Source organism: Lepisosteus oculatus, chromosome 13 (genome assembly GCF_040954835.1).
Source record: "Lepisosteus oculatus isolate fLepOcu1 chromosome 13, fLepOcu1.hap2, whole genome shotgun sequence".
Taxonomy (NCBI): Eukaryota; Metazoa; Chordata; class Actinopteri; order Semionotiformes; family Lepisosteidae; genus Lepisosteus; species Lepisosteus oculatus.
This window is the reverse complement of record NC_090708.1, coordinates 10403191-10429565: the sequence shown is the minus strand read 5'-3', so window position 1 is coordinate 10429565 and position 26375 is coordinate 10403191. Positions and strand designations below refer to the sequence as shown.

Below are 26375 nucleotides of genomic sequence, written 5' to 3'. Positions count from 1 at the left end.
GCTAAGGCTGCTACCTAAGGCAGGTGTGTACATTATTCATATGTATGCCTTAAATTTTTTAAGTGCTTATGAGATAGCACCTTTGTTGCGAGTAGGGATGAATAAAAAAAAAAATCATTATTGCAAATTTGGCCAATCAAGGGCAGGGGGCAGAGCTTGTACAGGATTGTAAACTGAATTATTCATGCTTCTGTCAGTCCTGGTCAGTGTTTGCCGAAGGAGCAGAACTGAGGCAAATCCTGAAAGCAAGGAGAGGGCTGGGTTTGTGTGCTTTTCAGTAAATGAAGGAAGTCCTGTGAAATTCAGGCTGGTGGAGAAAAGTACACCTCCGGGGCAGCAGTGAAAAGCCATTTTAGAGGTCTCCAGTGCAGGGGCCTTGACTACAAGTACCACTCAAGGCAGATCCCTGCTCTATGGGGAGCCCAGGGCTGTAATAAGGGCTGTCTTGCATGGGTCAGTAAGCTGTGGAAAGGGCAAAGAGAACAGTAAATGAAAAAGAAGTGAGTTGCCTTTAGCCTGCAGATATTGTCAATTTACTCAGAGCTTATGCTTTCCTCTTGCCTGACTGCCTAATTCAAACCACTACCACCACTTCCTTAGAGCAGTTTGTCCTGAAAGGCATTTTCTAAAGTGATCTTTCCATAACCAGGATGCTAGTGAAAGCAGCGACTTGTGCTGGCTCTGTGTGGTAAAAATAGAACTTCTCCTTTATTAAGCTATAGTAACACAGCTGTAACCATTTTTGAAAGTTGAACTGTGTAGAATGAGACCTAAATGCATAACATCTCAAATAAAGATGGAAAGCCAAGAGTTATAATCCCATTCTGAAAACATTCAACTTAAATTTAAATTGAAGTCCTGAAGTTAAACAACTTAACAACTAACAATAAACAACTTTAATTCCAATTATGTTCAAGGTTTATCTAGTATACTTGCCTAGTGCGGTAGCGAAATACATTGTATGTAAAAGTAGTCTTAAGATGCACATAAAATTTGTAATTTGTGGCTGTTGCATTGCTGTAAGTTTTATTATTTTGGCATCTGGACTTTTTGACATTTCCCCCCCATGGATGTTTTGTATTTTTTGGCTACAGTATTAATGAAAATAAGTCAAAGGCAAAGCAGGTTTAATTTGAAGTTTATACAGTTGTGCCTTTTAATGTTAACCTTGAAGGTTCAGTACATAAACCAGTGGACATGAAGTTAATAACTAATTCTTTATAACCTGGGAAGTTTAAACATCAAGGTCTAATGATTTGTTAAGAAGGCTTTTTATCTTTAGTTTCTTATTCTTGGCCAGTTTTGCTCTGTGTTCGAAGTATAATGAAAGAGGGTATTACACCACAGTGACTGAAAAATAAAACTTTCCTTTTTTCATTTCATTTTGGGTCTGTATTTTGCCCCAGACATGGGACAGAGGAAAAACTGTTTTTTTTTTGGTACAGTAGTCAGCGATGATTATCTCTGTTTGCAGAAGAAACAGACCTGAGCCAAAAAATTACAGGGAAGAAGAGACCTGTTTTTGTGCATTTTGTTAGTTCATCCTGATCACAGTTTAGAAATGTATTGATTTTACATATGAGAAAGAAATTGGCTGTTTTGCTTAATCTGCGGCACAGAAAATCAAAAACGTTTATAGGTAGACTCCAGACAGAATTGGCTTGAGGCATATTCAAAACAGCCTAAATTTAAAAGCTTCACCTGCAATAAACATGAAGGTGGATCAAAATAATGAGAAAGCTTGTGGTTGCTGTTCGGATTTCTCAGATTTAATGTTTCTGACCGTTATGTTGCCGCGAGCCAGTATTCGTGTAGAAAATTGTTTCTTTGACAGTGGTTTTAACAGCACTGCTCAAGTGTGCCTCTAGGAGAGTATAGTAATAATCCTTTTCAGAATCTCAAAGGCAGTAGGTATTCCAGCTGCTCCACATCACGGTCCTTGTCAAGTTGTGTTCAGAAAAGCTTGCATCCGCCCCTCCATAAGTTAACTCTTTCATCCAAGCAGGAGTTGCTTAGTAGCCTCTTCTTCCCCGGCATGATGGGACTTGCTTTCGGATTTTATACCAATGCTGTAAAGGCTGTGTGCTTGTGGAAGTACAGGAAAATCGACAGGTACAAGGCTGGGGAACAGCCTGGCTTAAATAAACAGTCTCCACTTAATGAGGAGATAAAAGCTGCAGTTCATGCCTAGGAAAGAAGGCTGTTATTGTGTGTCACTCACTTGTTTCGGGTACGGGTCATTCCACACCAGCCTAACCTGAACAAGGGTATTTTGATGCCTGACAGTCTCTCAGTTTCCTAAAAAAAAAATCCAGCTAGGCTTTTTTTTGGCCCCTCCGAGTTCAGAAATGTTTGTCATTATTTTATCAAAAGGTTTCCCCTCCGGCCTGTGACTTGGCAGAGGTCAACCTAAACTGAGAATGTAATTTTTACCAGAAATATCACCGTGGGCTCAGCGTAGATAATACCATTGCTAGTGTATGAGTATTCAACTCAATTAGTTTTCCTGAAAGAACTACAGGAACTCTTAATTCACTTTTGGCAGGGGTAACTGACTAAATGTATTTGAATTTGAGCCCTATATCTTACCTTGTATGGGATAAGGCTTCTAAAATCTTACTATTCTTTAGAGCTCTAGGGACCAATATTAAAAATGGTTTTGAAACATTTTTTATTTCAAGTCTCCCAACTTGTCATTATCCCCTGCTGAAATTTGAATTTTAGTTATTTTTGCCACATTTAGGCAACAAAGGACTGCGTGGGGGAGATCCAGGTCTTTTCCCCCAAATATAGATTTTTTGTGGATGTTGCTGAGATAAAAGAAGCAATATGTTCTGATATCGCAGCATTTTGTTTTTATTGGCATATTTTTGAAGTCGCCTTTGTCATGTTTTCAGTCGCTGTTTATGGGAACTCTGGTGAGGCTAAACTGCCACCACCTGTGGTTTGATTCAGTCTTAAATGAGCTGTAATGCAGTTTAAAACTACAGTACGAACAAATTAGGATTTGCTTCCAGTGGCACTAGCTGGGAGCCAGGAGGTTATAAACCTGGGTGTGGAACTTGGATTTGTCACAGTGATACATTTACTATCAAAACCTCACTTGGTGGCATTATAAACATATGGAAAACATCAGAATTAGTCTGCGGTAAAGGTAAAGGACTTGAGGGGTTAACAGCTTCCAGGTTAGCTACAATTTCATTGCTTCTGCTAATGGAAGTGAACTAAAGCTCGCTGTTCTTATGACAAATGTGTAACCAGACACAAAAGAGAGGATATTAAACCATTGCACGCAGAATGTGGTCGGTTAACAACTGCCTTAGAAACTCATAACATAACCCGTAACTAGCAAGTTTAGCTAGTTACGGTAAAAATAAAACTTTACAATTGTTGCTGCAGTGAGCTGGAAAGGGGAGAGAGATTTCCCCCCGTTGATAGAGCAGGCTGTCCTTGAGGATGGGCCAGTTTGATGGTGATTGGCCAAGCAAGATGCGTAACCTTCTGTTGTGTTTCATCAAAATTCTCAGCCTCTCCAGGGAGCGTGCTACTGTCAAATGAATCAAACAGGCTTCATAATGTTTGCTTTGAATTCACAAAATAACAGTTTTGTGTAGTGAGAACTCGGGGTTTTTTTTCACATATGGAAAGGGAACTCATGCTTCTGTCTCTGAACAGCTCTATCCACAGCAAAACTGAGGTCAGGATGTACAAGGGGAGGCATTATTGTTTAAGTTTAAATCCCCGTCTTTGAAAATGTAAGGAGGCTTTAAAAAAGGAGGAGACATCTACACTTTGCATGAAGTTTCATCAGAATACTTTTTATGTAAAGGGTAAAAAATGGTTTCTCTGGCTACATAAGCATTCAAGATTAAGACCTTGTGAAAACGGAGTGCCAAGGCAGCTAGATTCAGGGGTGTTGAGCAAACATAAGTGATAAATTGTTAACATCCTTGTATTCCATTAATATCCATCAAGAGTTTCCTAGAAAAGACAAAGTACAGCAACTTAAACTCTTCACCTAAATTCTTTAACGCGATCTTTAACACTCGGGCGACAAGATTTATTGTCCAAGGTGAGCATTGTAAGGTTTTGGGTCAGCATAGGCAGCAGACATCAGTCAGCCTTCATTCAGGAATGGAGTAGCTGAATTCTGCTTGCTAGGCTCAGCACACGTTAATTAGTGACCTGGGGAGAGACTGTAGGCCCCAGACCCTGCGGGACTTCCCTTCGGTGTTCCATCTAGTCATAACAATGCCTGTATCACCCAGCGCGTTGCAAGACTCCCGAACTGCCTTCGAAGGCATGCACAAGGAATCTTATTAGCCTTTTCAGAGAGCAGTCTTAATGCAAACATTGTGGGAAGTCAGTGAGCAATTTGGGTGGATGTCTCCTGAAATTAGCGAAATCCTTGTGTGCAGACCAGTAACAAGGGAGGTCAGAATGAAAGCTGAGAGTACGACTAGTTACTAGAAAACGAATGATCCCAAAATTGGTTTTGAGGCCAGCTTACAGCTTACAACAAAACTTCACGGCAGTTGTTTTTTTTTTTCTTTAGCTTTCGGACACTGAATTCTAAGTAAACTCGCTAGCGTCTCCATCTTTTCTGAACAGCAACAGCGTATCCAGTTTTTCCAGAATGTGCTGGGGGGTGGGAGCTTTGTTCTCTGTTACAGTTCAGTACCCTTGCTTCAGGTTTGGAGAGCACCAGTATTGAGAGCAGCACAGCAAAGAAGTCTGTTATTATTGCCAGATTTCATGGAGTATAAAAACAAAACACCACAATCTTCTCATTGGAATTAAAACCAGTGGATATTTTTAAGCTGGAAAGTTAAACAATGCAGTCACTCAGAAGAGTGAAGTGAGTTACAGAAGGCATCTGTAGAAGAAATTTAGAGATTGTCTAGCTGAAAACAATGTATTAATCTTTACAGAGCCCATCGTTAAGCACGATGTGCGAGCTCTAGAAATATTTTTCATTACAAAATAATTAAAAGGGATTACGGTATATATGTGGTATTTTTAAATAGGTTTAAATCTACTCTAATCCACAGTTGACCCTTGAGAAACCACTTTATGATTTCTGGTATTTATGTTTTCAGGGCAGCTACCAATATGATCTTTATTTGAAGTAGTATCTTAGAATAAATGGCCTAATGGCATTTTTCATCTTTTATCTTGTATTTCATTTTGCATGTAATATAGCATAGTTTATCAAAGATTTCTCCAGCCTGGGAAGTAAATTGATTTTTAAAATAGGATTTCAGGGGAGACGGTTTCCCTGTGTAGAACTGCACATGTTCCTGCGAAGGCAGAGCAGGGCATGCAGTTGATGTTTTTCGGTAAAGTAGTGATGGGTTTTCTTGGCCATCTTGCTTTTTCTCTGTATTAACTTAATTACTAACCAGCACCACTTCCGATGTCTTGAAATTGGAATGGTTGTATGAAGATCCAGGTGGGATTGCATGGTGTGAAACTCTTTTCCTGTCAGTATTGTCGGTGACTTTTCAGGGAGTCTTGTCAGGAATGCTGCCTACAAGCCACCTTATTGCACTGAAGGGAGACCATAAAGTGCTGCTTCCTCATGGAGAGGTGGTTAAGCAGTCACACTTGGGACTCCACAGGGTGCCAGTGGCTGCAGGCAGTGAAATGCCTTTCAGCAGTGGCCTGTGGAAAAGCAGTAGCTGGGATGTGGTGAGGAGGGGGGAGGGTGTCATCGTTTAGCTTCCCCAGGGGGGGGTCTTTTGGCTCCTCCTCCAGTATTAAATAACTGCTCGTCCCAGGCTTGTTTGTGGATAGGTTCTCCCGGTGAAATCACTCCGTCATCTCTCTTTGTACCAGTGACAATCACTTCTGGTCCTGGAGGGCAGCTGTGTCGTCTGGTTTCCAGGAATCTATTGTTCACTTAATTGCCCTCCATTACCTGCTGCCTCACTCATGCTGGGTTGCTGCAAGATGCTGAATGAGCTTGCTGGCGGCCTGCGAAACAAATAAACCGAAGTCAGTGAGGCTGCTCTGGTTGTAGCCTCTGTTGTGTTATTACAGGATCAGTCTGTCTCACCCTTCCAGGCCCCGGCGTGGTGAGAAGCCTTGGTGTTAAGGTTGTGGCCTTTGTACAGAGAGCGCTGCTGGGCACCAGCAACAGGCTTTCTCCCAGTCTCCCAGTCTCCCAGTCTCCCAGTCTCCCAGTCTCCCAGTCTCCCAGTCTCCCAGTCTCCCAGTCTCCCAGTCTCCCAGTCTCCCAGTCTCCCAGTCTCCCAGTCCCTGGGGTGGAGAGAGACTCTGGGCACTGCCCACGCGTAGCTTTCCCTCCCTGGTTATCCATGCAGCTGAAGAAAGGCTGTGGTCCCTGGTCCCTGAGAGGCCCTGAGCCCTAGGAAATAAGAGACCCCCAGGTAAGGCTCCCTGGAAACAGAGGTATCCCAGAAGCTGGGTAGGGCTCTCTCACTTGCTGTTTGTGTTGCATCAAGCGGTCGCCTGTGTAACAGGCCCTGGCTGACAGCGCAGAAATAGGGAGGCTGAGGGAGAAAGAGGGGATCACTGACTGCAGCCTCCAACTGCGGTTGAAAACGGCCCGAATCTGAACCTTTTACCGAAGAGGGGGCTGGCCCATGAGGACATTGTGCATCAGGGGCAATTTTCGCCATTATGTTTTAACATGCTGGAGTCGGGGTGAGATTTTCAGCACTCCCGAAAGTACAGCTGGTTAATGAAAGTTGCCTGTCATTTAAAGATTCGCAGCATTTGATTTTACATTTGAAGCCATTCCTTAGATTTTAGGGTCAATAAATAGAAGTAGATGAGCAGGTACTTCCTAGATTAAAAAGCAGGAGCTGAGTAGCCTTTACTATACTAGTAACTTTACTAGTAACAGATACTCTCGGCGTATACACAGAAGCTGTGTATGGAATCAAAGGAAATGCTAAAAAAAACTATGCTTTTTCAACATACAATCAGTTTATTATTTATAGATTCCTTTCAACCCCAACTGAGTGTCATGTGAGATCAATACGTAATAAAGAATAAAGACTACACTGGTATAATTAAATTAGTGACGTGTATCAGAATGATAAAACTATCTTTAATACTACAAAATATAAAAGTAGAATTTCCTAAGGCTACACATCACCCCTAGTTATTTCATTATATTTTTAAAATTCGGTGTCCTTTCATTCAAGACCGTCATTAACTGCTAGACTGCAGATTTTTAAGAAAAATGACCGATGGAGCTCTAAACAGTAAAGTAGTAAACCAGCCATTATGCTTATTTTAACTATAAAAGTGCCCATAGAGAATCAAAATGCTCCACACACCAAAAAAAGTGTGATGTTGAGCTGAAAGCAGGTCAGGAAAAAAAGGTTAAAAAAATCCTATCTGTTCTGGAATGATAATCATCAATTGCTTTCAGCTTTCCTTTCATTGAAACACATTTTGTCCTTAAACAAAAGGTTCCTGCCATTCAGCTCTCAGAGCTTCCAATTCAAATGGGAGCTCCATTCTTCAGTGTCCTTTATTCAACTCCCCGCGCATTATCTTAAGATTTGGTTAAGCAAGCCGTTCCACCTTCAATAGGCTCCTTTGTTTTTCCACAAAACGTTCCTCTCATAGATTTTTTTTTGTATTTACCCCAAAATTCCACAAGCTCACATTATTCCTTTCAAAACTGTCCATCTGCGGTCCTGACTGAACCCTTGGATCATTTTTTTTTGTTGAAGAAAAAAAGCTGCTGTGATCTGCCTTGAGGGTTCTGCGTGATTTTTCTTTTTGGGTTGTGAACACGAGTTTTCATTGGTGTGTTTATGAAATCTGTTCAGAATAATCGAACCCGAATTGGTGTGGGAGCGGAATGACTGAAGCTTAAAGAGGTGACGCAAGTGAGCACTGAAAAAACCTCATTTCAATTAAATTGAAGAACACGTGAATGGATGTCTTTTTTTTATATTTGTTATTTTTAAATAACCATTCTTCACCCCTCGGCTTTTCTTCGTACCACCATTCACGGTCTCCTCTGTATATCGTAATTGCGTTTTATCTTGTGTATTCTTTTTATTTGTTGTTGTTGTCATTCTGTAAAGTGCTTTGAGAAGCCACCTTTAAAGGCGCTATATAAAATAAAGTTTATTATTAAAATCGTAGTGTATTTGTGTCATTGCTAAACATAAAAATGCTTTCCTGGTAGTATGCAGCCCAGGCTAAGACAATGGCGAATCACTTAACTAAAGGGCTTGTGTGGAGTAACAGGCTCTGGAGCTGTTAGTGATGCGCTGGAAGTGGATCTTAATTCCTTTTCTTCAGGTTAACGTCCAATTTGCATGAATTTGTCTTCACGAAATTAAACTGTAGTTAACTGCGGTGTTTCTGTGGACGAGTGAGTGGCTGTAAGTATAGGACCTGCTGTGGGAGGAAGGACTCTAAAGCTCTGAGAAGCTGTCGTTATTAAGAGCAGTGGCTGAATCTTCTCTGAGGCTTTTGTGGAGAAGAGCCTGCTCCTTCAGGGGCTGTGCCGGTTGCTTTTTATCTCTCTTCATGTAGGAGAGAACAGCCATTATCTGAAGAGCTGGGCTGGAATTATTTATTCCTGTTTTCCTGGTTGCTGTTGGAGTTATCGCATTATATTCCCGTTAGAAAAGCTTATCTTAGCTTGTGTGCCATTGTGATGGTTTTGTCTAAATTTGTTGCCCAACCGTTTCTTTCAAACAGAGCAGTTTTAAGACATTTATTTTAACAATTAAGAAAAGATATATATTTTCACTGTTCAACTCCTTTTTAGTGAAATTTGACATTTGAAATTATCAAATGTTATCCGAGTTAATTATGTTCTGTATGGTATAACCGGTAATTGCAGGATGCAGGGGGTTCTTATCTCTCTGGTCCTAAAAATGCCATACAGTAGTATTATGAAGGCTATATTAGTTACTAAGTAAACTGTATAGTGTTAATTTTCTTCTTAAGGTACTCTTTGCAGTGATACTTGTATCATTGTACACCTATTGAGCTGTTTGTTCTGTTCTGGACTGTCCAGACCAGCATTGTTGGATGTACACTATATCGAACAGTGCCTCATTACAGTACGTTTTTTGCTCTTGTTCTTTGTTTTTTTTGGATGAGTAGAAACTTGGTCTAGTTTCTGTGTCTAATGTTCAAAAATGTTTCGTAAGAGCATAAAGGTTACAAACGAGAGGAGGTAATTTGGCCTACCTAGCTCTTCTGGTTGCTTGTAGGTAGTCAATTCAAGAATCTCATCCAGCCTCTTCTTGAGAGAAACCAGAGCATCAGCTTTGACAGCATAGCTGGGCAGCCTGTTCCAGACTCCCTTTGAGCAAAAAAAAAAAAGTACATCCTGTTCTGACTTTTCAGTGCGCTTCTCTGTGGTTTCCACTTGTGTCCCCTGGTTCGGCTTGGCCTGGTGATACTGGAGCAGTATATTGAGTTAGCTTTGTCAGCATCTTTGAAGACTTGAATGAAATCCTCTCATAGTCTTCTCTGTTCAAGACTCAGTGTAGGATATCATTTTAAACTCTGGTCACTCTTCCCTGGACTGATTTCAGAGCGGCTGCACTGTTTAATAATAACAATAATAATAACACTTTCTTATACCTATCGCTTCTCTCAAAGCGCTTTACAGGTAATGGGGACTCCCCCACCACCACCAATGTACAGCCCCAGCTGGATGATGCGATGGCAGCCATTGTGCACCAGTATGCTCACCACACATCAGCTATCAGTGGGGAGTTATGAAGCCAGTTCATATTACAAATGGAAAGTGAAAATGGAAAGGAAAGGCATGCTGCATGGTACTGGCTGTGCTTTAGTTTTTATTTAAAGCAGATACGTTCTTTGGGCTCAGTCTCTTTGTCTCTCCAGTTGATTTTGACTCCAATGAAGTGGTGGTTGGGAGAACTGTGCTGATTCAACGTCAAGGCAGGAAGTGAATCTGGGTTCCTGTCATGTGATTTGTGGCATTTGTAAGCATGCACTTCCAGCAGACATTCTTGGCTTTTCTAGATTTTGAAAAATGAGAGTTTTTCTTTGGAAGACATTAATCTTTCTGATTCATAAGCTAGATCCAAAGAAAACAGTCAACCCTGTCCCATTCCAAACTTAGGCATGCTGTCCTTCAGTTCAACAGCTTGTGTAGTAGTTGAGTACAAATGAAGATTTTCAATGATGTCTTTGTTTCTATACATAGGCATTAAGTCAAGTAAAATAGGGGCTCAATAATATACCTTTGTTTTTGCTGACATGTCTAGAATCCTACTATTTGCTTCCATAATCTTATCTTGGCTTCTTTATGCAACAAGTTGAATATTTAAATATTTAAAGCTTTATTCTTGAAATGCTACACCAGTCAATGTTGCGCAGCTTCGCCTAACAAGTAGATGAGACTATTCAAATAGAAATTAATGTAATTGTTTGTTCTTGGCAATATTTCTTAATGATCATTTGGAAATCTATTCTATGTCATGCATCAAAAATGTATATAGCTGGTTAATAATGTACAGTGATCCTCCCAAAACATCTGAAAAATAAGGGCTTAATGATTTAGCATGTGCTTAATGATACAGCTAATTTTTGGTTTAAAGTTTTCAATTCAACTTTCAATTCAATTCAACTTTCAATTCAATTCAACTTTATTGTCATTATACTTAATATAGGTGCATAGTATAATGAAAAGTGTTTCTCATTAGTCACTCAGGTGCAGTATATAAGTAGGACAGAAGATAAAACAATAGACAGTAACGCAATAACAATAACAGTAACGTGTAATAACATAACTTAAAGTTTTAATTGTTCCGTTTAGTTTGATTGATACAGCAGGTATTCATGTTAACAGCTGTACTGTATAGGTTTGCTTCGAGTGCTGCAAGCCCCTAATTTAGCTCTGAAAGGATCTGTGCACAGACTTTTTTTCAACGGGAAATATTGATATATTCTCCTAGTCTCTGCAGTCTGGGGAGCTCCAGGGTTTGTGATGACCAATGGCTATGTCTTTTGTATTTTGTAAGGCAGAATTTTTATTACAGTCATTAAGCTAAGCATTGAGGCTTATTTTTAATGAATGTCTGGGTATGTAAAGAACGGAGGTTGAAAGCTGAGAGTTACAGCATGTTGACTTCTGTGGCATGATTTGCAATGCTGCCATCTTCTGTTCAGTGTCTCCAAGGAGTGTTGTCATGCAGTCATTCATCCACTGTTTTGCTCAAGGCTTGTAAAGAGAAATTGTTTCTTTGTGTGGTATGTGCTCCCAAGTTGTGTGAATATTTAAATCATTTAGTGAGTATTTTTAGCTACAGCTGAAGTAACTTGTGCTCTTACCCATTTACACAACCTTTGTATGTGAAGTACTTGATTAAAGGTGTTCCTTCCCGGCATTAGTTTCTTTCCGCGGATTTCCAGCTACAAGTCCAGAGCCCTAGCCACTCCTCCACACTGTTGTCAGAACATATCTTGTCGCTGTCAGGGAGTGAGGCTGTCTGGAGCCTATCCTGGTTGTGAATGGCGTGAGGTGGGACAGACCGTACACAACTGCTCTGTTACCATGCAGGCAGTCATCAAAGGGAATTAAAGTCTGCAGAGAAGCGACACAAAACAGGGATGCGCTGGCAGACGGTTTGCCTCAGTCTCTCCTGATGAGGCCGAGAGGAGCAGTTGCCGCCCTGCAAGGCCGTTCCTTTACTCTGTGGTGCTACAATATCAGCTGGCATCGGCTGGCTTTTCACTGCAGTTTTCTCTTTAAGCTGCTGAAACGGTTTCTTCTTCTAGTAAGCTGGCAGTGCCTAAAACACCAAATGTTCCTTAGGCCACATGGTCGAACAAACAATGCCTGTAGTGTTTTAATGTTTTGGTCAAGTCTTGTAAAGAGAAATTCCGTTTCTTAATGTGGTATGCTCTCAGTGGTGTGAGGCAGTTTTATACGTTCACTGTGTATTTTTTTTTTAACTACTAGTGTCGGTTGTCCCTCAGCCTTTAATTATAAAGGACAGAACAAATTCTGGTTTATAAATGACAGAAAATGACAAAGCGAGAAAGTGGCTTTCGGGACACTTTGGGAGTTTCCCACTACAAAGAAACGAGCAGACGAGAATGGAAAATTAGAGAGGGATGGGTTAGAGACACAAAGGATTTCAGAAGAATTTAAAATGTTTTTCGAGAGCACTGTTGCCTAAAAAAGCAGTGGCAAACAATGGCAGTGAAGGTTTTGAATGTATATTATTCAGTTGTTTTTTGCTGTTGTCCCATCCAGGGTGTGATCCCACATTGTGCATTAGCTTTCTAATAATGGGTGGATTGGTCCTGTATTATTGAATGTGGGAGGGGAAAAACACCCTGCTGTTGTTCTGGAACTCCCTCCAGAGTCCTCATGTAGGTGTGCAGTTAAGGAAACTGCTGTGTCTACAAGTGAAGTGCAGGTTGCTTCATGTATGCAGCGCCTCTGAAATGAGTGGTTTTCCTGTGCTCAACAGCTTAAGGACAGTTCTAATGATTGTGCTTGATTGGCTTTAAACTGAAGAGCTTCAGCACTGGGGCTGTATGGAATGATATCTGATCTCACACAGTTAGCTCCAGGATAATGGCTCCTTTATTTCAGGTTTTGCCTGTAAATGAGGTGGCAAAAGTGCACAATAGGAAAGTGATCAGGATTAGATTCTGCTTGCAGTTCTTTAATTACCACCAGGCTTGGCCTGCATGGATACTGTATCCTGCTCTGCTGCTTAGCTCAGAAGGAGGCGGAAATCTGAAACCTATGGCACTCAAACTGAGATGTCAGAGCAGGTTTAAGGATTGGAAGTGTTTAAAAGACATTTTTAAATTTATGTGGTGAAAGCCAATTTTTTTTATCAACTGAAGTGAGAATAATTAAATTTTTTTTAAAAGTTCTAAAGTAAAGCATACCTATCCTTTGTCTGCATAAGTGAGCGATATTAGGAGCTGTAATATAGTTTTTTCTGGCAACGGCTTGTTAAAAAAACATCCTGCGAAAAGTCAGAAATTGAAAAGAAAGCTCAGGTCATCAGAATTGGTTCTTGACTGCAGTTTATTTTGGACTTCATGATCACGTAGTCAAACTTAAGCAGTGTACTTCTGCCTCAGATAAAATCTTGAGGAACCCTATAAATGCGTTTTTACCAATCCCATGATAATTTGTCAGGAACCCGGGTATCGGGAAAGTATGAAAAGGCTGCCCTTTCTCTAAGGGGGGAGCTCAGTTCCCGGTGTGGGGTCACTTTCCGCACTGCGTCTCTACTTTGTGAAAAGGCTGACCTTTGCTCCTTTTGGAAAGCTGAGAGCCGAGTGGTGATAGGGGCTGGGGCAGCAACACAGAGGCAGAATTAACGAGCAGTGCAGATTGACGAGGAGCTGGGGTGAGACCTGAGGGGCACTACGGGCACAATCAATTATCAGCGACATGAATCTCACCCTGCGGCTTCCAGGGATTTAGCTGTTGCTCTTAATTACTTTGAATATTTGGAGATTTTTCGGGTTTTTCCTCAAGTACCTTCTTTACTTCATTGCGAGGTTAAGGGTTTGGCAGGATTGAAACGACAAATGGAGAGTAAGTTGTTCCCTCTCCGAATCTCCCATTGCAGCCCTTCACTGTTTGCCCCTCCTTCTAAACTCAATTAATATCAAAGCTTTGGCGATTCCATCGAGCGGAGATGGAGAAAAACAGCCATGCCAAGCAGAACATGAGGTAGGCGATTAATTAAATCCAAGAGTTTTGGATGGGAGTGGGGGGGTGGCTGTCATTTGCGAGTAATGGTGCACTCCGTGAGCTCCCCATACTCTTTCTTGTGCGGAGCTGGAATGTCCTAGGCCGAAAAATAACTTTTTTTTTTTAAATGACGGGACACTGTAGGAATGTGAAAAGTCATGGCTAGTCCTCTGCGATACATCAGTCCATGTCACGAGTCTTCTGTCTGCTTTGTGTGTGTTAACAGTTCCCAGAAGAAATCTGAATTCCCCAGCAAAAGGAAATGTAGCTCATTTGACTCTGAGAAGTACAGTGATTGGGTGAATGTTGTACATAGCCATCTTGAGATCGTTACCAGAAGTACTGCTAAATGTGCATGTGATTTATTGGGATCTTTAACCTAAATCTGAAGGTTTGTACTACATACGTTGTTATGTACTTAAAGTAAAGCATTTTTACCAATGTGGTTTAGGATTTCATCTACCCTGAAAGGCGGGCAGTACCTGTGTTTATAAAAACACCCGAGCCTCCTCATGCCTTTGAAGGTGTTCAGTACTGATTGCTTTCAAAATGCCTGACAGCTTCTTAGAGTTTCTATTGATGTTTTCACTTGTAGAAACTTAAAAAGAAATCTATTAGTCCTTTTAGAATAATTGCCTACAGGCAATTAGGTGGAAAATTCCCTGATCATTTTTAAAAGCTTTGAACATGGTTTATGAAGATTAATACACTTGCAGGGCTGATGTTAGGAGATGCCCTGTACAGTGTTTTGCCTGAAAGGTTCATCAGGCAGCTTTTATCTCTTTGAGAGCTCAGGAGAGAACCGGTATGTTTTCAGTGTTCTGGAATCACAGTTTCCCTTTGATGGGAATATAATAGGATTCCACCTTCATTTATCTGATTAATGGGATCAAGACACATTCTTTCAAAGAGCAGGTGTTTTACCTTCCATTTATCATGTTTTGTCTTTATTTCTTATAATGCTTCAGTTATTCGGTTATTCAGAAGATGAATGTCAGAAATTCTGCTCTAATGAAACAAGTATTACAGTACTTGCTCAAAATACTTTTTTTACGTCTGTTAAAAAATTGGAAGCATGAAAAAATCATGTGCTACATCAAGACAGTAGGCATTTGGCTTCAGGTTACAATATATTCATATAATTGGTCTCGATGCACACGTGGTATTAAAGTTTCAGATATAGATTGAATCTGTAATATTTAGCCTATATGTAGTTGCACAGTTGACTGTTTCTCTTGTATACAGTGATATGTTGTGTATAGTTCAGGTGGGTAACTGCGTCAGCATGCGTAGGCTGCAAAGGAACAAGTAATAGGTTTATTCCATGCTGAAAAAATTGAATTTTTTCAGCATGGAATAAACCTATTACTTGTTCCTATGTTGTGTATAGATTGTCTAATGTATAGGAACAGATTGCTGATCCTAAAACAGTATAGATTATGTAGCTACTTCACAAAGTAAGGCAGACGAAGTGCACAATTAACCTAATGCTAAATATTTGTCTTGCTGAAACCCAAGTTCATGTCAATGATTAAGCATCAAAGTATCTGAGCTGGTGGCTGTTCAGTCTCTTGAGTTTTTGCGAAGCTGCTCGGAGTCTTTCAGTGGCCTTAGCATTGCAACAACATGAGTGGCCGATCAAAATATTTTAAGAAAATAATTCACTGACCAGTGCTTGATAAATACTGCCACGTTTAGAAAAAAAATAACTAAGGTTGTGTGGCTTGGTAACATTGTAGCCTCAGCAATATGTATAGCCTTAATAAATTCCTATGTTATGCAACCACCTATAGCACAAAGGATGTCTCAGGGTTTTTTTCCCTTAAGGAGTGTGGTGTTTGAAAGGAGACTCTTCACAAGGGGTTGCGGTGTGTTATCTCGATTCGAAAACATGGTGGAAGGGGGACGAGGGGCTGCAGGACCAGCTTGGTGGGCAGGACGTGCTGAACCTTTGCTTCTGTTTTTGCTCTAGGTCTCGATGCCGAGTTGTACTACGTGAGGGATGATGTTATCAATCACTACGCCCTCTCCTTTGTCCTGCCAGTGCCCAGCGAAACCAACAGCCTCCACTTCACGTGGCACTCCAAGAGCAAGGTGAGGCGCGGGGCTGCCGGTGACTAACGACACGAGGGAGGGCAGGGTTCCCTCCTGTAGGGAGAAGTGAGCTGTGAACACTTGTGAACCGCTGTTCCTCGTGCTACCGTTTCTATCCACAGCCTACGTGACCATAGAAATCGCGCTGCTTGTATTTTTTTCACGAGGTTTTCTTTCACGAGAAAGTGCATGTAAAAAGGATAGCACGGTTTTCTTTTCAAATGGTCGATGTGCACAGAAAGTAACATTTCCATTCATGCACCTTCAGAGTTACTGCATTTGGGATTTGGGCCTCCTCTTTGAGTGATCAAGGTGTAAGTAGCCTCACTGTGACCCATGCCAAAGACACTGTGAATCAAAACATTCAGCCATCCTTCAGCCGGATGCGAATGATAAAACTCCGGCGTTTAATGGCAGATTTCTGTTTTGTAAATGTGTGGACCTTTAGGCAAACAAACCTCCCATCAAGAGGCAAGATTGGAACTTGTGATCAGAGTGGGAAAGTAATCCATTACAATTACTGGTTACTTCTGTAAGGGATTACTTTTTTAAATAAACATTTTTGCTGTTTGCTGTTAAAAGGCTGTTACTTTGCCTAATAGCTAGGACTACTATAACTGATAAGTAGTAAAAAATATTTCCCCCAGCTTCTTGTTAATTTTAAAAAGCAATCCTTTACATGTTTATCTTGCAACAGTAATAGATTACTTTTAAAAATGACCTTTTCCCAACACTTGTGATTGGCAGATTGATTGAAAGTCTAAATTAATAACAGGCCCACATTAGACTACTAGTCTTTATTATATTTTTTGAGCTAAAAGGAGTAAATGTGGTGGGGCCTCAGGAAGGCTTTAGTTTGTCAGTGGAGATCTCATAGCATGTAAAGACAGATCTTCAGTTTGTAGTCCTCTGCCACCATATACCTGTTTTATATTGGTATGTGCTCCTGGCATGCTACTTTTTGTGTTGGGAAAGGGGATTTGGTTATTGTGCTTCAGTGGTTTGTAAATATTTGAATTGCCTTTGTCCTTACCCCAGGTGGACTATAAGCTTGGGTTTCAAGTGGACAATCCCTCAGCCATGAGCCTACCACAGTGCAACATCTCTGCTCAGGGCGAGGTACCTCGGACCCTCTCAGGTCAGCAGACACTAGATATTTCTCCTGATTTCTTGGAGGCAGTTTCTAGTAATTGTATGAAAATTATGCAGTATGGAACAAAATTATCGGATACAGACAAAGACATTATGGAAAAGATTTGACAGCAGTATTACAGGGAACATCTTGAATCATTAAGCTACATACAACTTTTGAATGTAAAAAACTTTTAATTTGCACACGAAATTTAGCCTGATATGTAGATCTTTATTGTAATTTTTAATAATACAGTTGGTTAGCTAGGGAGAGTTATACAAACGCTTAGCACATGATGTTGTTTTCTTTGTGGGTAATGTTAAACCTTCTAAGGAGCTTTCAGAGAAAGAACATAACTAAATGACTGTTCAAGGGTCTGAGTTGGAATTTTAATTCCAGTTTGTTCCAATTTGTTTTGTTTTTATATTTTGATGAATGGAAGAGGTGAATAGGGATCTATGCATTTTGTTTTTCTGTATACTCTTCTCCATATTGAAAGCAGGAACCTGCTTTTGTAGGTGCTGCATGTCACTCACCTTGTAAGAATTGAGGCTAGAGCTGTTTTTCTTCTGCCTAGTTTTCCGAGTGGACCTTTTGTGTTCGGGGAAAGTGGATGCTGAAGTCATCCTCACTGTGCAACTCAACCTGACCTTTAACACCAATAACTTCACAGTCCTCAACTTCAAGAGGAGGAAAATGTGCTACCAACGTAAGGTTCCAGGGCTGATAAAGTGATGTTTTTTATAGATCTGCAGGTATCCGCATTCTCTGAAGTGTAACAAAGGTTAATCACTTTGAAAATATCTTTGAGAAATCTTAACCCTCTTACTCAAAAGATTACCTCGTATATTTTTATTACGGTTTTTCTTAATAAAAGCACTGGATAGCTGGTCGTAAGGGTGCACCCTGGCAGACGGGTGAAAACAAAGTCTACACCGGTCATATGTTTTTCCTTCTGCTCTCGCAGTTTGGGACAGCGGATAATTATACTGGGTCGTCATGCTTGGTTTATTATGCTGTGTTGAAGGAGACCAACAATAAATTCATTGCTTGCTTTTTTTCAGCATGTGAGCTGAATTAGTAGTTTCAAAAAACAAATCAGACATTTCAAGTGAGACGTCATTAAATCATTAGTGCTGTTAAGGGCGTTTTAGTTGCTTCTAAGCAACAGGCTGTAAACGATTATCTGAATTCATTCTTCTTAAGATAAAAATAGTCTGAGGTTTGATCTCAACAATAAAGTCCTTGAGATCTTTTTAAAAAATCCTTAGAATTACTCCTTCCCACTTCTGAGACATCCAGTTCAACAAGTTTTAAAACCATTAGAAAAAGTGTTATACCCTGAAAAAATGGAATGTGTTATTTATTTTTTCAGTTTACAACAGAATTGCTAATTAAAATGTCTTGGCTATGTAATGTAGCTTCCCAGCTCCACATCTCTTCCAGATCTGAAGAGGCACAACCCCTGGGCCTGTGTACTTTCATTTGAACAATCTCTTATTTCCCAATCGCAGTCCATTTCCACATAATAGGAATAACATAGAGTCCAGCACAAGACAAGGTAGAGCTCTTCCTTGAGAGAACATCTTACCCGGGTCTACATCCAGCATTATCTAGGTCAGATTATTTTGGCCTGTGCCTCTATTTGAAAGGAGCAAGGTTATTTGCTCGATCCTGTAATTAGTCAGATGCCATCCGAAAGATGAACAGTACATTGATATTTAGTTCATAACTTGCGACTTGTCTCCTTTTTTTCCATATGTTGGTAAGTGCTGAGCATAGAGTCCTTCCTTTTAAGGGTGGTCCTTCCATCCTTTAGAAGATCATTTGTTAAGCCCTGATGACAGTAGGTTTCCTGTCCAGGGTGTACCCTGCATTGCCTGCTGGGATAGGCTCTGGCTCCCCTGTAATCCTCGATTGGAGGAGGCAGTTCGAAAATGGATGGACAGACAGTAAAGTATCACCTCCTCATGTTTCCCATTTTGACAAAGGCACTATCAAAACTTAGACATCAGATATTCTTTTCTTGCTCATTGGTTAAATTTGAACTGGGTATTACTAATAACAGAAAGACTACTCCAAAACTATAGACGCAGGCCCCACCAGAGCAGCACTGGAATAATAAAGGATTACAATATGAAACCATCTAACTGGCAAAATAAGGAACCAGTTCATGACAGGTTCCCATTGCAGGTTGTTGTTAAGAAGCCAAAGTCACTAAAAGGGTATTTTATATAATTCAGGTGGGCAGCTGCGTCAGCATGCGTAGGTTGCAAAGGAACAAGTAATAGGTTTATTCCATGCTGGAAAAAAAGAAGAAAGAGAACACAACGTCCATGGAGCCGCCTTCACACCTGAAGAAGGCTCCATGGCCGAAACGTTGTGTTCTCTTTCTTCTTTTTTTCAGCATGGAATAAACCTATTACTTGTTATTTTATATAATGCCATGATTTATAGCTATTACTCTATCTCTAAAACTGCAAAATGAAAATTACTTCAATGTTTATTCTTTGTTTCTTATTTGCAGGCGTTGAGCAGGAACCAAAGATTCCACAGTATTCCAACAAGAGCATCAACAGGCCTGTTTGTAAGTTCATCTGTCCTTTCGCTGTGGTAGACACGGCGTGTTCGTTTTTCAGAAGAGCTTTTCTTTGAATCTCTGCAATTTTCTTTTTTTTTATGACTTGGTGCTTAATGCATTAAGAACCAGCATATTTCAGTAATTGGTTGTCTCGGTGAATGTCTTCTTTGTATAATATGATATTTGTGAATGTAATCGGCTGCAGACATTGGATTTCAATCACTGGACACCAGAGAATTTAATTTGTAGCGTGAAAGCCTCCTGTAATGTATTGGGCTGACACAGAATGAACTGATTGTCTGGACTGGAAGCTTGCAGGAACAAATCAGTATATCCCAAAGCCTTAAGTGGAATTGCTTCTTGCTGATTATACAGTATCCTGCCAGAATAAAATGTACACCCCCAAATTAGATGTTATACATGTATAGCCATAATTAGCCAAAGAAATAATAGACATTAAAATGAAAAACAAAAGATATGTTAGTACTGCATACTGTTTTGACTGTGAGTAGCATGTTGTGTCAAGCTTTATAGTGCCTTATCAAGCTGAGGTTGTGCAGTTCAGTCTGCTGGCTTACTTTTTTTCAATCTCAAACTCTATAAGAGAGTTGATGTTTTACGAGTTATGCGTTGTAGATGTACTTCCCTCATTTTTCTTAGTGTTCAACCTACGAAGCGAAAAACATTTTACACCTTAGGAGAATTCTAAACAACTCAAGTTTTAGAACTTTTTTCTTTCTTTTTTTTCTGTCTTATACAGTATGGTAGTTTTTAACATGAATTACGTTTTCCAGAATTTCGAAGAACGGTTACCAAATGTTTTCATCTGCTACACCTTGACAGCAGGTATGCTGTCCTTGTTCCTAAGCGAGGTATTTCACAGTCGGAATGGAAAATCAAACATTTACTGGTAGAACAAGCATTGCGCGGATTCGGATTTGCTTATGGAGTGTGAAACCACATGGAATTTCTGAGCTGTACTCTTACCGTGCTCAGGACAGATGAGCTCCCTGTACACTAGTGACCTTGTATGACTCTTGTTTTTCAGACGAGAGCGTCAATGCAACACCGACCACATCCGCCCGCGTGTTCTACATCAGCGTGGGGGTCTGCTGTGCAGTCATATTCCTGGTTGCCATTATTTTGGCAGTGCTGCACCTGCACAGCATGAAGAGAGTGGAGCTAGATGACAGGTGAGGAGCCTGACGTTGCCTCAGTGGCGACGGAGGTTTCTGTGGAATTCTGTGGTGAGCTGGTTAGGCTGATCTCGGCACGAACCCTTGTTCAGATTTAATTTCATTGCAGGAAGAAGAGGTGATCTACGAAATGGGCCGCATGAAACATGCTTTTAGAAATGAACCCGTTTTGTTGAGGTTTTTCTGCCCTGAGGCCCTGTATTCTGTGCTAGCCTTCCACGTGTTCTGTATTTTGTTTTTAAGAAAGTCAAAAATGAAAGGTTCCATCATAGAATCAGGTGCCTGTTGAAATTGTTGTTTTCCAGGAAAAGGTCAGACCTAGTGTCTCCTTTTCGTAACATATTGGATTATATCAGTGCATCGTGGAAGTTCAGATACCAGACAAGTTAGGCTTTTCAGTGTATTTTTGTATCCCGTTAAGCTCCGTTTAATTGTGTGTTAACAGCGAAGGTCAGTGTATGCTGTTACTTTAGCACAGACAGAAAAACGTTGTGCTTGGGTCTTAGGTGAGAGACCGCATTGTCCACCCAGGGTGCATTCACACTGCACTGCTACGCTTCGTCCCAGCATTGGTGCCTCCTCGGTATTTCGGCAGTGGGCATGCAGCTGGGATGGGCCGCGGCGCTGACTGTGTGCGTGTACCCCTTGTGTGTCCTGTTCTGCAGCGTGAGTGAGAGTGGCAGCTCCCAAGGCCTGTCCCAGCCGTCCACGCAGACCACACAGTACCTGAGAGCAGACACCCCAAACAACGCCACCCCTGTGACAAGTAAGAGCTTCTGTGCGCTCTGCCCCTCTCCTTGTGCGGTTGATCTGTTTCTCTTCCTGGTGTTAATATTAGAGTACGGAACATCAGAAAGGATAAAAACTAGAGGAAGTCGTTTGGTCCATCTTGCATATTTGGTGTATTGCAGCTTAAACGATCCAAAAACCACATCAAACCTTTTCTTACAGAATCCCAGTACTTAAGTTTCCACATTATGACTTATAAGTTGTGCCACATGGCCATAACCCGTTGTGTTAAGATTCTCTATCCCAAAAATACTTAACCCTCGTTAGAATTTTTACTCCCTAAGTAAGTTTATTTGTTTGTAATTATAGTTGTAGCTTTGTTCCAGCGATTTGTTGTTTTTTTCAGTGCTGTACATTCTAAATGATGGCGCACGAGAGCAATTTTCTTTTGTTTTCTTATCGTTGTGATGATGTAATAGAAACATCTTCTGACATGTTTTATTCTCAACCTGTGTGGAAACAAATGTTGCATTGTGTGTTTAAATGGGGGAAAAAGGGCAAACAGTGCTGCTTGAAAATCAAGCATGTCATGTGAGAGGCCTGTGCTTAAACCGCTGTCATTCAAGTGGGTCCTGTTTGGCCACTACACTTTAGCTTTTTAATGCAGTTGTTTTTCCAGTCAAAATGTTAATTTTAGTCATGTGCGTGATCATATATGAGGAGAGGGAGATTGGTAATTCCGCGGTCACATCCACTGTTAGAAGGAGTGGGCTTGTATAGTAGGAATCAGCCTGCTGCAGTGCAGTATTCATGAAGCAGGCTGGGAGAACTGAAGGCACATAAAGAGAAACCTTTGTAGATCCTGCTGCTAGAACTACCTTTCCAAGACCCTGTAGCCCTGCAGGAGACATGCCCATGCCACAGTTAAGATTCAGAGCATCCTGCAGTTCAGTTTGGATATTTTAGACAGGATACTGGGCAGGCAATGAAAGGTGCACTATCATGCATAATCCAGCAATCACATCTCAATGTCTATTTTACCTGTTGCTGTTGATATTAACTCTGTTAACAGCTGTTATGCTGTTTTCTAAGACATACAGTAGATGTAACATTATGACTGGATGTGCCACCATTCGTCTTTGTCTGAGCAAGCTTCATTGCAATACAATTCACAGTACATCATGAGTAGCTGTTAAATTAAGAATATAGCCACTGATATATTGCTGAGGACTTTGCTAAGGAAACGTAAAGAATTTAACTGCTTCTGATTCTTTCTGATGGCCACAGAGCCTCCATTTTTAGAAAAAGCTTTCATAAAAAAAATCCTCTATGGTTCCTTTAACAAACTCATACTCTGTGTGGCAGAAACAAGCAACACTTTCAGTCCTTCCCGCATTTTGTCTTCTTTTCTCTTCGGTACCAACATTTAATCCACGTATTGATTTCCTTCCCCAAATAAGATGGTTACATGCAATCTTATTAGCTAAAGTAGAATCAGAAGGTCACAGTAATGAGCGAAAATTCTTTGCTTGTGGCTGTCACTGCTGTTACTGTTTTTTGAAACCCAAGAGAGAAGTCTGTTTCTCAAGGATTGTGTTCCTTAAAGAGTGATCCTTCATACTGTGTGTAGTATTTACAAACGTCTTCTTTTATCGCAAGCTTTCATTATCTTATTCTGTTGTCTAGACAGACACTAAGTGTTCTGCCAGGATTGCTATTATTTATGTATCTGTCTATTAATTATTTCATATCAGATGTGATAACACTTTACTATAGCAAAAAAAAAACATTTAACCTCTTTATAAACACTCCACAGAACAATATAACATTGCACAAAAACTGCCAACTCTGAATGTTCGTTCTGTTTCTTTAATGTATGTGAACAAATTCACGTTTGTTCCGATTAACACACAAGAGTTAATCTGAGGCTGTTGTCACCTTCACATTGTAGTGTAATGATGAGAGCTACCATGGTTGATTTTCAGAAGTATGCTTGGTCTGTCTTTCCCTTTAAAATTATTAATTTAAGCTTATCATTTTTTCCAACCAAGAAAATCAACAGAAGTACCAAGCAAAATAAAAAGAATTAGGCTATTTCTGTCTTTTGCTGCCATCTAGTGAAACTTAAAACAGTGCTATTTTTTGAAAGCTGACTTAACATTTTGTAATATTTTCCCACTGAAACATCAGTTGGAAATTCTGTATGCGACTAGCTGTTATTGAAGCAATTTTCTAAAATGAGAAATCACAATTATAACGAGAACATTATAGTCGCAGTTTTATACTTTATACTGTATGATATACAATATGATTAAATGGGATGAATACTGCTATGTTTGTTTCTCTTTTTAAATTCAGTTTTTTTTTGTGATTTAATAAAGCACATTGTTCATTTTAAATTATTTAAATCTACTGATACACAAGCCGGCAGAAAGTAGATATAAAAATCACAATAATTGTGAACACATTGAAGACCTATGAAACACTGTGGCAGACTGAAAAAATGAAAACAACGTTAATAGTGGGAACAACATCTCTGAGCGTTGACACAATCCTACCATACAAAGATCTGATCTGCTTCTGGATTTGGACAACTGTGTGCTAATCTGCCACTTGCTCCTGGTGAATTATCTGTGTCCTCTTTTGGACTTCGCTCTGCACTTGGGCCTAAATAAAATGTCTAAGAAAAGCAGCAATAAGAGCAGTTGCAGGAACCAATGAGCACTGGTGATTAAAGGTCCAGATGGACCAAAAGCCAAGAGACACAGGGGAGTAAGTACAGACCAGAACTAATAACATCTCCCCTCTGGTTGGTATGAAGGCCACTACAATTAGCAAATTATTTCCCATGATCTTCACACATTGTCTTCCATCGGGACTGCCAAGGACAAAACTGTATCCATCAGTGAGTAAAATCCTCTTTTCACTGCCATCTGCAGATCATTTTCATGCAAACAGCGAGCTACAGTCATTCTGCTGATGCATAGGTTATTGTTATTGGAATTTCTTGTGCTGTAGCCACTGCAGCTAAAAAAAAACGTTCTGCAAATCACGTGGTCCTGATCTTGTGTGGTGAGTCTCACAACGCTTGCATCCTGGTTTCTCTGGACCAGTCTGATTGCTCCAACAGAATCTCTGTCAGTCGTGGCAGCTATAATCGGACAGCCGGGCAACCTCCCGTCTTGCGATGGCAATGTAAAGTCATGGCTTTTTGAGATCGGTCTCTTTTTTTTTTCCTACGAGAAACAATATTCCTCAAACAAGTAGTAAATCTAACTGCTCGCTACTTAATATGTAAATGAAAACATGGGTGTGCCTAATGAGCTACTGACGTAAAATGAATACTAATGCACAATGAAAACACATAGATCTTCATGAGCGATTTCACTTCTGCAGCCAATAAAAACATGATTTAAATGTAGATTTTTCACACCTCTTTTGAACACAATGGAGTCAGTGGGAAAAGACGATAAATCTATATGAACGTTAATGCCATCCTTTGTCTAATTTCTGGATTTCTTGAATATAAAATTTTCAGGATAATAAATTGGTGTTACACAGATATTTTCATGGTTTGTTTTCGTGTTTTGTAGAACTATCACAGTAGTTGACGTGAGTCATAGAGGAAAGACTCAATGTCTTCTGTGTGATACCTATAAGGGAGAAGTTTTAAAGCTTTATGGTGTATTGGTTTTGAACTCTTGCTTTTGGAAAAACCCTGGTGAAAATGGTTCCATTTTTATGATAGTATTAAAAGATAAAAGACTTTGTACCTGAAACAATAAAGATGCCAGCTCTGAGGGCAGGCGCAGGGGGAAACTACACTATCCAGGCTGCGATTATGGTTTGGATTAGTCTGCTAAGGCACCCTTGGTTTCCAGAGAAACGGGGCATCTGTGACTTCTTAGGCTTTTGCAGGCTCACAGTGACATATGTGACCAGCATACCTCTCCTCCGTTTGATGCTAAGCCTCCTTTATACTGCTTACGAGCTTGTAGGGTTGAAATATGAATGCCCTGATAGTTGGAAATGTCTGAGGAACTTGTGTGTAACTTATTGTAAATCGAGGCATAAAAAGACAAATTATTATTCAAAATTGGGAGGATATATGATAAAATAATTAAAGTTCTGTAAAGAATATAAGAAACGATTTACTCTAGGTACATAGGATTAAGCCTGTGTCCTTCTTACAAAGTATACAGTATTAGAATTGTGCTGTTCAGGTCTGATTGTTTTACTTTGATTTCTGCTTGTCCATGACAAGCAGACAGAGTTTCTGCTTTGGTTTCTGCTAGTCTGTCTCTTAAAAGCATTCAAAAGTGCTCGGCCAGGGGAAAGATGTGTTTTATTAGTCATTGTAAATGAGTGTATGTTTCATTCAGGATTCAGAATTTAAGAAAGGTTGCAAACGAGAGGAGCCTATTCACAAATGGACTAGGAGGGCAAAATGCCCTCCTCTCGTCTCTTCAGTCCTCCCTTTGCTCAGAAGTAAAAGGTGTGCATTCAAAAAACAAAAACCTTAGCTTTGCAAAGAATGGCACCTTCACAAGAGTTTGTATCTTCCTGCACTGTTTTTTGTTGTTGTTTTTGTTGTAGCTGGTTGAATATCTTAATTAAACTCCACCTTGCTAAGTTGGTTTAAAGCTCCTTGTTTATTACTGTTCCCCCTCTTGCTATCAGACAATCACCCCGGTTCTGCTCCCATCCTTCAACTTGCTGCTGCCTCCTTCCCAAACTCTGGTGCCCCTTCCCACGAAACCAAAAGTAAGTCCATCTTTGAGTGTCTCGGAGAACAACCAAATACTAACCCTCTGCTTCAGCGCTGCCGTCGCCTCGCGGCTCGTCAGTCCGTTGTCGTCCCAGCTGTGATTTATCTGCACACGCAGGAGTCGGGACATGTGGGCTAATCCTCATGTGATGTGAACCCTGTAA

The 26375-nt window shown here is 40.4% G+C and overlaps 1 protein-coding gene across 2 annotated transcripts in view; it reads left to right on the top strand.

Moving 5' to 3' along the window:
- Positions 1 to 26375, top strand: part of ryk (receptor like tyrosine kinase) — a 67846-nt gene that overhangs the window by 17690 nt on the left and 23781 nt on the right. Inside the window, exons 2-8 of one of the 2 annotated variants that reach the window (XM_006637740.3) lie at positions 15684 to 15805; positions 16844 to 16943; positions 17515 to 17646; positions 19465 to 19524; positions 20567 to 20711; positions 21380 to 21480; positions 26124 to 26207. In XM_006637740.3, the coding sequence (XP_006637803.1) occupies positions 15684 to 15805; positions 16844 to 16943; positions 17515 to 17646; positions 19465 to 19524; positions 20567 to 20711; positions 21380 to 21480; positions 26124 to 26207 (744 nt within the window). The remainder of the gene's footprint in view (positions 1 to 15683; positions 15806 to 16843; positions 16944 to 17514; positions 17647 to 19464; positions 19525 to 20566; positions 20712 to 21379; positions 21481 to 26123; positions 26208 to 26375) is intronic. The other variant, XM_015361269.2, reaches the window with a different exon arrangement.